This window comes from Cariama cristata, unplaced genomic scaffold (genome assembly GCF_000690535.1).
Source record: "Cariama cristata isolate BGI_N322 unplaced genomic scaffold, ASM69053v1 scaffold13293, whole genome shotgun sequence".
NCBI classification, from domain to species: domain Eukaryota; kingdom Metazoa; phylum Chordata; class Aves; order Cariamiformes; family Cariamidae; genus Cariama; species Cariama cristata.
In genome coordinates this window covers 14,547-28,014 of record NW_009610239.1, presented here as the reverse complement: position 1 = coordinate 28,014, position 13,468 = coordinate 14,547, and the positions used below count along the sequence as shown (strand labels likewise).

The following is a 13,468-nucleotide window of genomic DNA, read 5'->3' as shown; positions in this document are numbered from 1 at the left end:
AAACAACAAACAAATCCTCAGTGATGGTTGCAGAGACATTGTCATAAGGCAACAGAACATGGGTAGGCCTGGGGAAGCAATCTAATCATGAGGTTCCTAACCATAGGCAAAAGGACAAAATTCACATCTTTATTAAGAGAGTAGCAAGGTGCACTGTAATTCCAGGTGTGATATATGAAAAGGTATAGCATGATAGACATAGGATATGCATTCTTGCAAATCTAATAGTCTTTTTATTAATGATAATTGTCATAAGACTAGCAATGTTTTGATACAGATTTCCTTATAACTTGGGCTTAAATATTTCCATTAAACAGGATGCTTTGCTAAATTATACTTAGTGAGCAGATTACTTTATCCTTACTGTTGTTTCTGGCCAATTTCCTCTGATCAAAGTAGAATCAATTTCTGGAACTCTGCATTCAGATCTAGAGAGTGAAAGGGTCTCAGAAGACATTCTGGCAATACCAAAATGCCGTCATCTCAAGCCAGCTCCTACCATATTCCGAAGGGCTGCTTTGACTTGAGAGTGCAACTGCGTCATGGCATGGTGCTGCAAGAAGGCTTGCAGTGCTCTTTTTGTATAACTGGGAGCTGTACTTCAAGCAAGATCATTCACTCTCATTTATAATTAACAGTTACAGTGCACCCAACTCCTTGTACCTCTTGTTTTGCTGCCTTAAACATACTCTCTGCATGCAGATTGTTACAGGGACACATCATGCTCTTTCCTAGCCTCAGCTCTTGCTTCTTTTAATGCTTATGCTAGCCTAAAGCAAGAGTCAGTGCGGCAGAGAGTGTCTGTTCCCTGGAAGGAAAGCAGCATTACAGTGGTACCTGTAGGTGAATGATTTCTCTGCATGTAGGAAGGCGGGTATGGAGCAGCCCGATGCCCTCGCAGTGCTGAATATCGCTCGCAGCTGTGGGGAGTGTGTGGAGCTGGCAGAGGCAAAGGTCCAGCGTACTGATAATTAGAGCTTCCTGATGCACACATTGTATCTGGGTTGGAAATCAACCAGCCACCCACTTTGAGGGGAAAGAGAAGAAAACTATTATTGCGCTAAAACACTGCAATACAATAAAGAAAGTAACCAGCCCTCTTGCAGAATCAGCTGTGTCTCAGACATACCAAGTGGACTGGATTACAAGATACTGGTTTGTGGAACAACTGACAATCAAAAAAACCCTCAATCCTCAAAAAAACAACCACCTCCCAAAAAACGAAAACCACCAATCCTAAAAAAAGACCTGAAAACAATTAACAGAAAATGTCACAAACATCAAAGAACAAATGAAACCTATCATTAAAACAAACACAACCTCTGCTCCCCCCATTTCTTTTTTACCTGTTCACAAATGAAAGGTAATTTTATATGTGACGAAAATATTCAGTTACAAATACAAAAGAAAAAACAGGGAGAAAGCCCTAAAAATGTCATACATCATCTTGACTCTAGATTCCTTTTAATATTGAAAGACTAGATCATAAGGAAAACGTTCCCTCTGCAGAAACTGTCACATTGTTTCCTACTGTGAGGTTTCTTCAATTTTTTTTTTTTAAGTGTCCCTTTCTATGAACACAGTTCAGGACTCAGTGAATGACCGGTATGATCCAGTTAGGCAAGTCCCAGGTTCCCAGCACCTATCATATCACACAAAACTTCCAGCTGACACGAATAAAAACCTTACAGTGAGAATATGTCATATGTTGACCTTCAGAGACTGTTTCTGGAGCATCCTTGGGATGGTTTCTGAAAAGCAAAATACTTAGTAGTAAAGCTTCTCATTGAGAAATGAGAACTGTTCTCTAAACTATTCACTAAACAAATAGAAAAGTAAGTTAAAAAGGAGGAAAGGCCATCTTCTTTAACCACTTGCTAGGCTGCAGTAGACTGCCATAAAGGAAGCAGGAACTTATGCATGTTTAATGGCATATGTAAAAATGTTCCTAAGTTTGTGCCAAATTTGAGGGCTGGACCTGGACTTCTAAATCTACCTGTGGGCACTGTTCCTGCTTGCATCAACAGCCTCAGCCTGGCCTCCCACCCAGACCAAGGCAGGGCTCTGCCTCCTGCTCAGCCAGGCAAGCCAAAGGCAGCATTCACCCTCCACAGCTGGAAACCCTGATGCTGAGACGCAGCAGCTTCTTCAGTGGTGAGAGGAATGGACAGAAATGCAGATTCTCCTGCAGGCATGAGGGACACTTCACGTGTCACAAGATATAGCAAGTCCAAACAAAATTTATTAGCAATTATGGACTGGAATGCATCATTTGGATGCCCCATTGTATTAGTGTGGATGATGCAAGTAAAACTTTGAAAGATAAACCACTATTCATTTCCAATGGAAGCACCTCTAACATCTTACATAGTTAGCATCTACAGGTTACTTTTAATAAACACATCATATATTATCACGCAGATTTAATAATAGCAATTTCAGTTACAGTTACAGTGCAATTTCACTCCAGTTATGCTTTTTGACATCTGTAATTAACTTCTATTCTCCCTCAGCTATCAAATTATGGGATTCATTGGAGTGCAAGTACAATGCAGTGAACGTACACAGTATATAACATTACTGGGGAAATTCACACCATCTCATTTCAGGCTGCCTGTGTAGACAGTGATAAGTCCTAGGATCCCCAAGAGGGTATTTACCCACTTCAGACCCTATTGTAATAATTATATAGAGAGTCTCCCCACTAATATCATTGGAGTGACTCTGGATTTAAGACAGTAGAAACAAGATTAAGTTATATAAATTATCTTTCACATTGTGATACCACAGTTTTAACCATATCAGCAGCAAAATGCTACTGGAACAAAAAAGATGAACTCACCTTTCTTTTGCATCCAGGAAGGCTTTGGCAAAGGGATTATACTTGATTTTGAGAGCTGTTATCTTGAGTTTACAGAAAACAAGGCATGTTAGTGAAGGCAATTTGGAGTAGAAACTTGATAAAACATCTTCCAGAGTAATCTAAGTGGACCTGCCTTGGTTCGCCTGACAAAATATATCCCCACACATGATGTTTTCCAGGGCTTGTTAGGAGAGAGCTTTGCTCGTTGCAGAGTGCTTTGTACTGATCAGTGCCACAGTCAGGGCAGCCTAATGGCATGGTCCAGTCTGGGAAATCCTGTGGGATGGCGGATCCTTTCAAGAGAGTTTAAACACTGAATTCCTACCAAGTATGAATCAAATCTGGAGCAACACTAGCTAAGAGATGTGGCACGTGAGTTAGCAATTGTCACAATCCAAAGCATCCCTAATTACAGTTTTGGGGTTGGGAAGAAATTTTCCCATGGAATGTTGCGCTGTTCTGCAATTGTATGTATTATAAGGAGCGGGGAGAGATAGGGTTATCGTTATAACTATCAGTCATTGCTGGAGAAAGATATTGGACTCGACTGTAGTTTTTTCTTTCCAGTAAGGGATTGGGATGCCAGGACAGATGGACCAATCTGGAATAGCCATGGCAGGATATTAAGCTAAACTTGGCTTAGTACTGCAGCCAGACACTAGACTAGACAATGTTCTACTGCAGAGAGAAGGCAGAGTATTAGACTGGATGGAGCATTACACTGCATGGGACCAGTGGGGATACAAGAAAGGGACCAGTCTGTCCGTGCTGATCTTGTAGTTAATAAACTTTTAATGTATCTCCTCAATGGTGACCAAAAGCACAGTGTGGCGTCCGCCTACCTCTTCATTTTGATAGGCAGTCACAGCTATGAACTGCGTCTCAGGGAAGGAGCAGTTCATCACCATCCGGTGGGGGCCTCCTACACGAACTATGTGCACCTGGGGCTCATATTTATGCAGGGAGTTCAACATTATCTGCAGAAAACAAAACAGAGAGACAGACCCCAATGCCACTGTGGTATCCCACAGCTGCTCTTTTGCTCTGGCTCTGCAATAGACCAGATGTCACTGCCACACCTCCCCGGTCAGTGATCACTGAGAGCAGAAGGGCAGGTGCCTTCCTCCCTTCTGGTGAACCACAGGGCTGAACAGAATGAGACTTCACAGGACTTGGATTTAAAGCTTTCGATACAGCAGCATTAGTGAGTTAGCAGCTATGGCCTTCAAACCATTGGGCTTCCACTGCACTAGAGGCTGTTGAAACAGTTAAGGGGCAATCCCTGTCCTGCTTCTACTATCTGAAAGACTCAGAATCACCATCACAGAAATTACACCCAGGAGGGAGCTGGGGCAGTCACCTAGTCATCTTTCTGGGCAAGATGAAGTGTATCTAAACAAGCCTCGGCAGTTATCTCTAACCTGGCATTAAATGCTGTGAACAGTGTTGATTCCACGATACACCTTCCTCAGGAAGTCTATTATAACACTTCATTTTCTCTACTGCAAGAAAAAGATTTTTTTAAAAAAAGTCTGCGCTTTGGAAAGTGCTGTGTGCATACATGTATGTACATGGAAGAACGCAGCCATCAGCATAAGGCAGTGCTAGTCAGCCATTACTTTCTAATAACACCACAGAAGGGGAAGCTGAAGCACAGAGCGGTGACATGGTTTACCTTAACATCGTTGTCAAGATTCCAAAAGAAAACAATGGGAGCTTCAGTCATTTGTTATTTAGTGACTTTTGCTTGGGCTCTGTTTCTCATATGGTTTTTCCTCCCCTGCTTTCTACTTTTTTCCTCTTCATTTCACTATATATACATATCGTGTTCCCGTTTTTTCCCTATGGTCTCTTTGGCCCTCCAAGTTGGTTTCCTGTAGGTTTTTTATCCCCATGCATACTTTTATGAGGCCTTTGACTTTTCTGAGGTCCTGGATGCAGGACAAGAATTTTCAAATTCAGATCCTCTTCTATGCTCCACAGTAAATCTTGTGTGCTGATTCCATGTGTGACTTAGGAAAAGTCAGGTCATCTTTCTGTTCTCCAGTCCGTAAAAACTGAGATAATTTCCTTCCTAATTAGGGTACTAGGCTTTAAGGAGGTACTTCACAAACCTGATGGTACCTCACAGCCTAATATTTACGTGAAAGAAATTGATTCTGGGCTGACAAGTATCATCCAATGCCGGAGTTTTGTACAAAACAAGCAAGCAAACAAAAGGTCTTGTGCAACATTTTACCTTTAGATGCATCATCAAAAATAAAATACGAAACAAAACTAATTTTCCTGTTTGCATTTTTAAGGGGTTCAAAGAGAAAGTCACTTATTTCTGGTACATGTGGTTTCTTTCCAAAGGCCAAAGCTGATTCAATAGAATATTGATAATTATCATGATGCAGAAGCAGACATAGTAATTATTTCATTTAGGAGCAGCCTTTTATTCTGCTATCTGACTCCTGCCAACATTCCACTTACACCAAACAACATGGGGGAACACAACAAAAACCTAATACCCGTGACTATTTTTTCCCCCTTCTCTGAAGTCCTATGTAAAAATCCCCAGCACACAAGACCAACTCTGAAAAGCCCCCTGATGATTAAGTAAACCACAGCACTCTGTCTCTTTTAACATCAAGAAGTCCATTAAAATCTGAAAGCGCCAATTAAGGCCTGTTTATTCCTGTTTACATTTGGCCTCCAGAGAATAATTGGCATCTGTGGGTGAAGAGGCCTGTAAGGGCCTCTATAATTACATAAATGCACCCTTGATATTTCTTGATTGGTAGGTGCTTGCAATTGAAGCCAAGAGGTGTATGGGGAAACATCAGGCCATACCTGCCCACTCCCATTGAGCTTGTTGGTGAGTTTGACTTTGCTGAAGGAAACGGCAGCTTTCATCCAATGGGCCCCGAAGTTGGGAGAGTCTGGGTGGATGTAGACACAGCTGTGGTTTGGTGGCTCTGGTTTCCCAGCCGGCACCCATTCTCCATTGACATACTTCCAGCGGTGGCCATCAGTCGGGGCGAAGTCCAACAGGAAGGAATACATGGCGTTTGGGTCCAAGCCTGACACACTGATCTTCAAAACAGGGAACATCCGCCTGGCCAGGAAACAAAAAAGGGGGACATCACTGGAAACTGGTTTTAAAAGACTCTCCTCAGTAAACATCCTCCCTCCCTCCATCTAGCTAAAGAGGTCTCTTAAAGGTTAATCCTTCATTTTATTTTTATTTTATTTCAATCATTTGGAAAAAAAACATGTTATCCCTAAAGCAGGGCACTAAGGTCTTGATCATGCCAAGAGTTACAAACATAATGAACTGTGTATAGCATCAGCAGAGTCCATGGGATCTGGACATGCTAAATACATCCTTGGGTGTGTGACAAGAAGGCATGAACGGGATTGAACAGAGTTGAAAATGGCTGAGGAGGTAGAGCTGAACCACAGATTCACTGCATTAACTGCAGAATCCTATTACAAAGTGCACTTCTTTGGTACTTAGATTCCCCCAACACACGCTCCCGTACTCTGTCCAGTGGCCAAGTCCCACTTTGTCTGACTCTGGATACACCCTCTGAAATCACCCTGCAGTCTTCAGCGATCAGGACATAATCCCAGTCATGTTACTCATCAGACTCCAGTTAGATTTATTGACCACGCTACTCTACACAAAAGGTTTTTCTCCCTTCCTTTGAAGGGATGGTCATATTCTATAATTTTGTGAGCAAAGTCAGTCACTTCCCTCTATCATTTCCTGTGGTTCTTGTGTTAATCGCCAACATCTCCCACTTGACTTAACGGTTTCCAGGTAGCACTATTCTAAATGCCCTAATAAGTCTGCTACATTTTCCTTGTCTAAAAATACTTTACTTTATCAGGGTTGTGTCAGGTTAGTCTGGCATGACTTAAATTTAATAAAATGGTTTTTTATCTTATTTTCCATTGTGTTCCACATATTTCATTACTCTTTCCTTCAAAATACATCCTGAATTCTTATTATATAGGGATATATTAAAAAGTCTGTAGTTAGCTGAAATGTGTTTTCTCCCTTTCTTAAGTGCAAGTATTCATGTACTGTCCTACTACTATTACATAAATCTCCAGTTTGAGAAGTCTGGTTAAAATACTTGCCATTAGATCTTGCACTTGGCAGTTCTTCCAGTAATTTGTTCCCATCCTTCCATATTGCCTGACCTCTTGAGCTTGAGCAGGTTCTTCTGCTTTTAGTTCCACCTTAGATGTAATGTTGTCCTTTACTAAGCTCTAAACATCTATCAACCAGCCTTCCCTCCATCTTCTGCATTTAAAACTGAAATCCTGCCTTTGCTTAGTTTTGGGAAAATGTTCATTTTGTGCTTAAAGGTCCAATGCCACCTTTTCTCAATCCCCTTTTAATAATTATTTTTTCTTTTGTAAAGGAAATTTGCAGCAGCTTACAGCTAGACTTTCAGCAGTTTTCTGTCTGTCCCAGTACTTGTGATCCATACCATACAGCTTTGAACGGGCATCTCAGGGCCTGAACGTCTGCAGCAAAAGAGTTAGCAGGGCTCCAACAGTTTCAGGAACTGGGAAAAATTTGTGGTCAGCAGAACAGAGGAGTCTCCCAACAAAGGTATCCTATTCATTAAGTTTCTTAGCTTGGCAAGGAATATGCGTTGTTACCGTGGAGGATTATTATAGCTGTTACGAATCACCTCCTACATTCTTATATGAATAAGAGGGCTCCCTGCCCCAGACATCTCCGTACTGACCTCTCTTGGCAACTGCCATTTTGCCATGACACATTTTTATGCACAGACCATTGAATCTTCAAGCTCCTTTTCTGTACGGGTAGAGAGACTGGTTACACCAAGCAACCACAGCAGTTGCCTGAGGTCCGTGGCCATGGAGTTAAGGTAAGGTAGCTCGCTAGGCTTAGTTAGGTAGCAGTGCAAGATGTCCAAAATGCACAGGAAGGGTACTGAAACTCCAGGCTCTCTTAGGGGACACCGAAAGTCTCTGCCCCTGCAGCCATACTCTCCAGTGACACCCACATGCAGATTGCTAACAATCTCCTATGACATCCCACTCACCACCTGCCTTTCTGAACACCTTTATATAATCCTTGCTGTATACATTCAGCACCTTCTGCTGACAGGAAAAGACAGGACTTGAGAAATTTGAGATTTTTCATCTAATATAAATACTTGGTGATGTCAGGCCATTGCAACATTGAGAAAGATCATAGAATCATAGCATGGTTTGGTTGGAAGGGACCTTGAAGACCATCCAGTTCTAACCCCCCTGCCATGGGCAGGGACACCTCCCACCAGACCAGGTTGCTCAAAGCCCCATCCAGCCTGGCCTTGAACACTGCCAGGGCTGGGGCATCCACAGCTTCTCTGGGCAACCTGTGCCAGTGTCTCACCACCCTCACCATGAAGAATTTCTTCTTAATATCTCATCTAAATCTTCCCTCTTCCAGTTTCAAGCCTTTGTCCCTTGTCCTATCCCAACATGCCCTTGTAAAGAGTCCCTCTCCAGAGATATGTTGAACCGTGATCTAACTAAACAGAAGCTCAGCCAATGATTTATATGCTACATTTAATGTGTCTTTCTGACCAGGATGCAACAGCTATCAAACTGGGATGTGATAAAAGGTACGGATGCATTGCTCCCTGCACCCCCCAGATCCCTTACAGTCAGTCTTCAAAGTAACACACTTAGATATTTAGCTGAAATTGAAGTGGAGGGGAAAATACATGCACACGAAAGTTTAATTTCACTAGATTTCTCAGAACTATTTGTTACATACAGATTAATTGCTCTGCCCGCAATACAGACTTCTCTGCCTTTCTACTTGAGAGGCTTCAGTTTATCCCCAAAAGACCTGTAGACTAATGCCAGAAGAGAATACAGTCATCATCACCTCTAACCTCCTGTATCACAGAGATTATAGCACTTCCCTGCGTTAACCTGCTTCACACAGTTAATCCCATCTCACTTGGACCAGCATGTCTTGACTGTACAAATTTAACAACGGACAACTTACCACCTCACTTGTTCTGCTAATTAAGTGGCTTTACTGTTAAAATCACATTTGCCTGTCTTTTAGCATGGCAAATTACGATTTCTCCAAATCTGTTTCAGTCAGAATGTTTGTTTCAATGCTCAGGTAGGCACACACGTGACCTCCATTACTGCAATAGCTGAGCACTTCAGCCTCTTCAATTTATTTAGAGTAGATCTGCTACAATTACTCCACAGTACAGAACTTGAGTGGGAAAATGTTTGATATCAAACTTGAATGTGTAGTAACCAGTGAAGTTGCTTTAGCATTTAAGCCTGGAAAGGGCTTCTTTCCCCCCACTCGCGTTTGATTCTGCATTGATCCACTGTGGATTCTCCCCATATGCAGGAGGGAACAGTGGCACCTTCCTGCCTGCAGGCAATAACGTGGATTGCAAAGTCTCAGGATGCTGCATAGCTAATATGGTATAAACACTGAGAGAGAAAACCTGCTCAATCAGAAAACAGAGTGTTTGATATTGGAATGCCAATTGAATACAATATATCGGAGTAAAATAGGAGACCGATTACCACCCCACTGTATCAGCTGCACCCATTGGGATGTATTTTGTGATATAGTATGCGGTTTAATTTCACTGATGTCTATCCTGTTCAGAATATATCTATCTTCCCTCTGTACCTAGGCATATTGCTAGGGCGGGTGGTTATTATAATGAAGTATGATACAGCGAGAGAGACATATCTAGGTATTAACACTGAAGATGGTTCATCTAATTATGACATTTTGGGACCCTCACTACCAATTAGAGATGACTCAATCACAGCAGATAGAATTGTGCATGCTAGAATTTGACACTTGAGGATCACTAATCAATCAGCCCGTCATTCTCTGGGTTGCTCCTGTATCAGGTTTCGGTTTAACTTCTGAATTTTGCTAACAATGTGTCCGCACAAACTGTCTTAGTTTTCACATGCAGAAGTTCAGACTGGCTCTTCTTGTTAATCGTAGAACACAGTTTTCAAAAGCGTTCATATAGCCTTCAGCAAGAATGACTGAGTTAGCTCTGCTGATTTAAGCAGCAGCAGAATTAGATCAATATTTTTTCTATCAAGAATCCCTCTGGAGACAATCACTGAAGAATCTTGAACCTGAAAAAAACTCAGCACTCACAGGAAACTCTCTCAAGTTTGTCTCCTTTTGAATAGCATGGACTTGTTCAGAGAGCTTTGCTGCAGGCCACTGTCTGTATTTCGCTTTTTTGGTGCGCTGATGTGTTTGTTACGGAAGATACTTTCAGAAACACACGAGATCCTTTTTCATAGCCCCTGATGCTACAGTAACTTTGTTAAAAGGCTTTACGCAGGTGACAGTGTGACATACTTTCGTAATTTTTTTTTTTGAGATTGCTGTAGTTTGATCATAAAGAACCTATTCCTGCCTCCACTGACATTACTAGAGCTGTCCCTGGCTTTTGGAAAAATAGGATCAAGCTGATAAGGAGTGTGTAAGTTAGAATAAAGAAAAATAAGGCAGTTTACACAATGAAATAAAAAGTAACCAGGCATATTCAAATAACGAAAGATTCCCTTATCATCATCATAAAAACATTGTATCTATGCACTCCCCGAGACATTTTAGAGAGAACTAGTATCACCATGCAATCATGATTTACATTAGCTGAGAGAAAAGAAACTGAAAAAACCCTGCTGGTAACGTGCAATTCTTTGTACCAATTTAATTAATTTGAGGCAAATCTCTCTTACTTCATTTTTGGTCACTTACGCTCCTAAGGAGTCAGTTTAAGCTACCGTACACTACGTGAAAGTCTACTCAGGAGTTCGCTGTACTCTAACAGCAATTTTTAAGGCAATTTAAATGAAGCAAAAGCAGCTTCTTGGTGTAAAGAGAACCTCAGCAGAAGTCTTCTATCCCTATAGGTTATTAGGAGGAATCAAAATGGCAATAGGCAGCGTTACACCAAGAGCTGATCTTTTGGGAAGGTAGCTGTTGTCTCAACAGAATAATCTTGCTAAGCCAACAGACTAGATTTTTCCTTTTAACTGCTTTCACCTATGGCCCTTGTCAAGCTACAGCCAACAGTAATATTGTCCACAAATTCTCCTAAATCAAAGTCTGCAAAATTAATAAAGGCCACACCACATGAGTAAATCTTTCTCTCCATCTCTTAATTCCTTTCTCCCATGCAGATCTCCTGAGCAGTTTCACAGAAGAAATGTGTGCATGTTGGGGGGGGGGTGGGGGGTGTGACGGGACAACACACACAGCAGAAGGATGGCAAGGGTACATTAAATAAAAACCTTAGTACCACTGTACCAGCAAACCTTATTCTAGTAGCTGCCTGTCTGCTATGGGCTGGACTCTGCTGTCAGCCCAGTTCAGAGCAGAGCCTCTGTGGAGAGCCTCCTTTCAAGCCAGTGTCTGATTCAGAATTAGTATCCTTCTTGCTAGGTTTTAAACTCTTTTCCTATGCCTTTCTGTGTTCCCCAAATAGTAAGATATGTGATCCATTTACATCACAATATTTTGTCTTTCTAAAACTGTGTGTTAACCAACAGTCTGTATTTGTTTCTAAGGGCACCAGCAACAACTACGGAGCAATACCACTGTGGGACCACACAACCCGGACTGCACATACATGCCACGTAGGGCACAGTTTTATTGTACCCCGTTCTAGTACAGACTGTCTGTACAAGTTGCTAATACCCAAGACCAGAGAGACAGGAACTGCAGTGGGGGATAACACCACCAATCTGCTTCTGTACAGTAATTTGAGGTCTACAGGTAAGGACTTGCTAATAAAGGCTGATGATTGTTAGTGCAAGAAGTTACTCGAAAGGTTTTTAGAGGTACCATCTACTCCCTTGCAGAAGTTCCCTTTTTGTGCAACCTTACGTCAGTCAATGTATTTCTCCAGCATGTTTCACAAGCAGGAATAAAGGGTGGCAGGAATGGTTTAGCAGTGACCAAAAAGGAGCAGGGACACCCCACTCTGTTCATATGCTGGTTTTAGGGGACTGCGAGGCTGCAGGGATAAAATAGTTAGGTGCTCATTGGAGTTCTTTTGTGTCTGCACACACAGTTTATTATTATACCATTTAACCCCCCGGCTACACTTAGCCCACAGTGCTGAGCAGATCACTCACCTGCCGTTCTTGGTCACGATCATCTCATTAGTGACTTCCCTGAATCTCTGCCAGAGCGTCGCATCCTCTAAGACAACCTGGAGCTGTTTCTCGGTGGGATCGCCTTTGTCTCTCCCAGCCCGGAGTTCACTCTCCACTACGCTGAGTAGCCTGGAGACGGTGCAGTCGCTGGGTTTTTTGCAGCCCAGGTCTGCCATGACAACTTTACTGCCAGAAACTTCAGGTAGCTGTTAAAAGACAAAAAAAATGAGCTAAATCAAAAAACAAGTCAGTTCATTGGGCACCATCTGACAAACGTGCTCTCCTCACTCTTTTGCCACCGACTAGCTCTTTCCTCTGGAAGTCCCAATGGGCAGTGACACCAGCGTGTGGAGGTTTACGCACACACTCCACACAAAAAGAGGACTATCTCCTAATTACCTGTCAGACAGTCAGGTGGGTGGCAGGCTGATGACTCAATTGGCTGCCTTGAAAGAAGAGTCCTCCATCCAAATTAGCATGCTTTTATCTTTTTTCAACCTGAAGTGGGTCTAATTGTTCTGCTTGAGAACCAGGTTTCCATTAATGAAAATTGTGTCATTTCCAGACTGAAACAATGCATGGAAATTGCATTCACGCTGATGCGGACTCTAACTGAAGGAGCTGGTAACAGTCAAGATAGTTACACGGAGAAGGTAGTCTTAAACTATTTTCACCAGGCATGTTGAATAAACACATTAACCTTGTTCCTCGATGTTCCTAAATCAAAATGTAATAGTAAGAAACCCTTCTGCACTGAAGTTTCAATGCACGAGGAGAAGGTAGCATCCCTACACTCCACCGTTGATGCCTACTGTGTCCATCCCTTGGTCCCACTGTCATTCATGAAACCCCTGCAGCACTTACAAGCAGTTGAACTCTCCTCTGGCTGCATTTCCAGGGATAGACCCCATGCTCCTGAGGCTGGGTGTGAGCCTAACTGCCTGAGGCCTGGCATTGCTGACCTGCTCAAGGTCCATCTCATACAAAAGCTCCCTCAGCATCTCTAAAACAGGCATTCCCTCTCGCCTCAGGCTGAAACCTTCTCTGATAAGCCTAATCCAATTGCACATACCTTTCACAAAGAAGCAAACATTTTACTCAGAAGTCTAACAATTTTGGCGCTCAGGCAAGGATATGAGAGGCCTCCATCTAGTTCCATGCCAGAGGGCTAAGTGGAGGCCACATGAATACTGGTGACCTGTAAACACTGGACTTTGGCCCATAACAAGGCATTCGAGTGCCCAGCTTCTGATGCATCTAGCTCTGATAGTGTCTCTGAAATTTCTGGTCTGTTGGACATGACATATTCAGGGACTTGATTATGAAAACATACTGTTGGAAGTCATTTTTACAGAAATAAATTTTCTGGCTACTTACTGAGAAATTTGCATTTTTAATTCAATAGCCCCT

The 13,468-nt window shown here is 42.4% G+C and overlaps 1 protein-coding gene across 1 annotated transcript in view; it reads right to left on the bottom strand.

Annotated features, from left to right (window-relative positions):
- TBX19 (T-box 19) overlaps window positions 1-12,234 on the bottom strand; it is a 13,411-nt gene extending 1,177 nt beyond the window's left edge. The window contains exons 1-6 of the mRNA XM_009697814.1: window positions 12,038-12,234; window positions 5,699-5,963; window positions 3,706-3,840; window positions 2,843-2,904; window positions 1,690-1,751; window positions 828-1,026 (exon numbers count right to left, since the gene is read on the bottom strand). Of these exons, the coding sequence (XP_009696116.1) occupies window positions 828-1,026; window positions 1,690-1,751; window positions 2,843-2,904; window positions 3,706-3,840; window positions 5,699-5,963; window positions 12,038-12,234 (920 nt within the window). The remainder of the gene's footprint in view (window positions 1-827; window positions 1,027-1,689; window positions 1,752-2,842; window positions 2,905-3,705; window positions 3,841-5,698; window positions 5,964-12,037) is intronic.
- Between the last annotated feature and the right edge of the window lie 1,234 nt (window positions 12,235-13,468).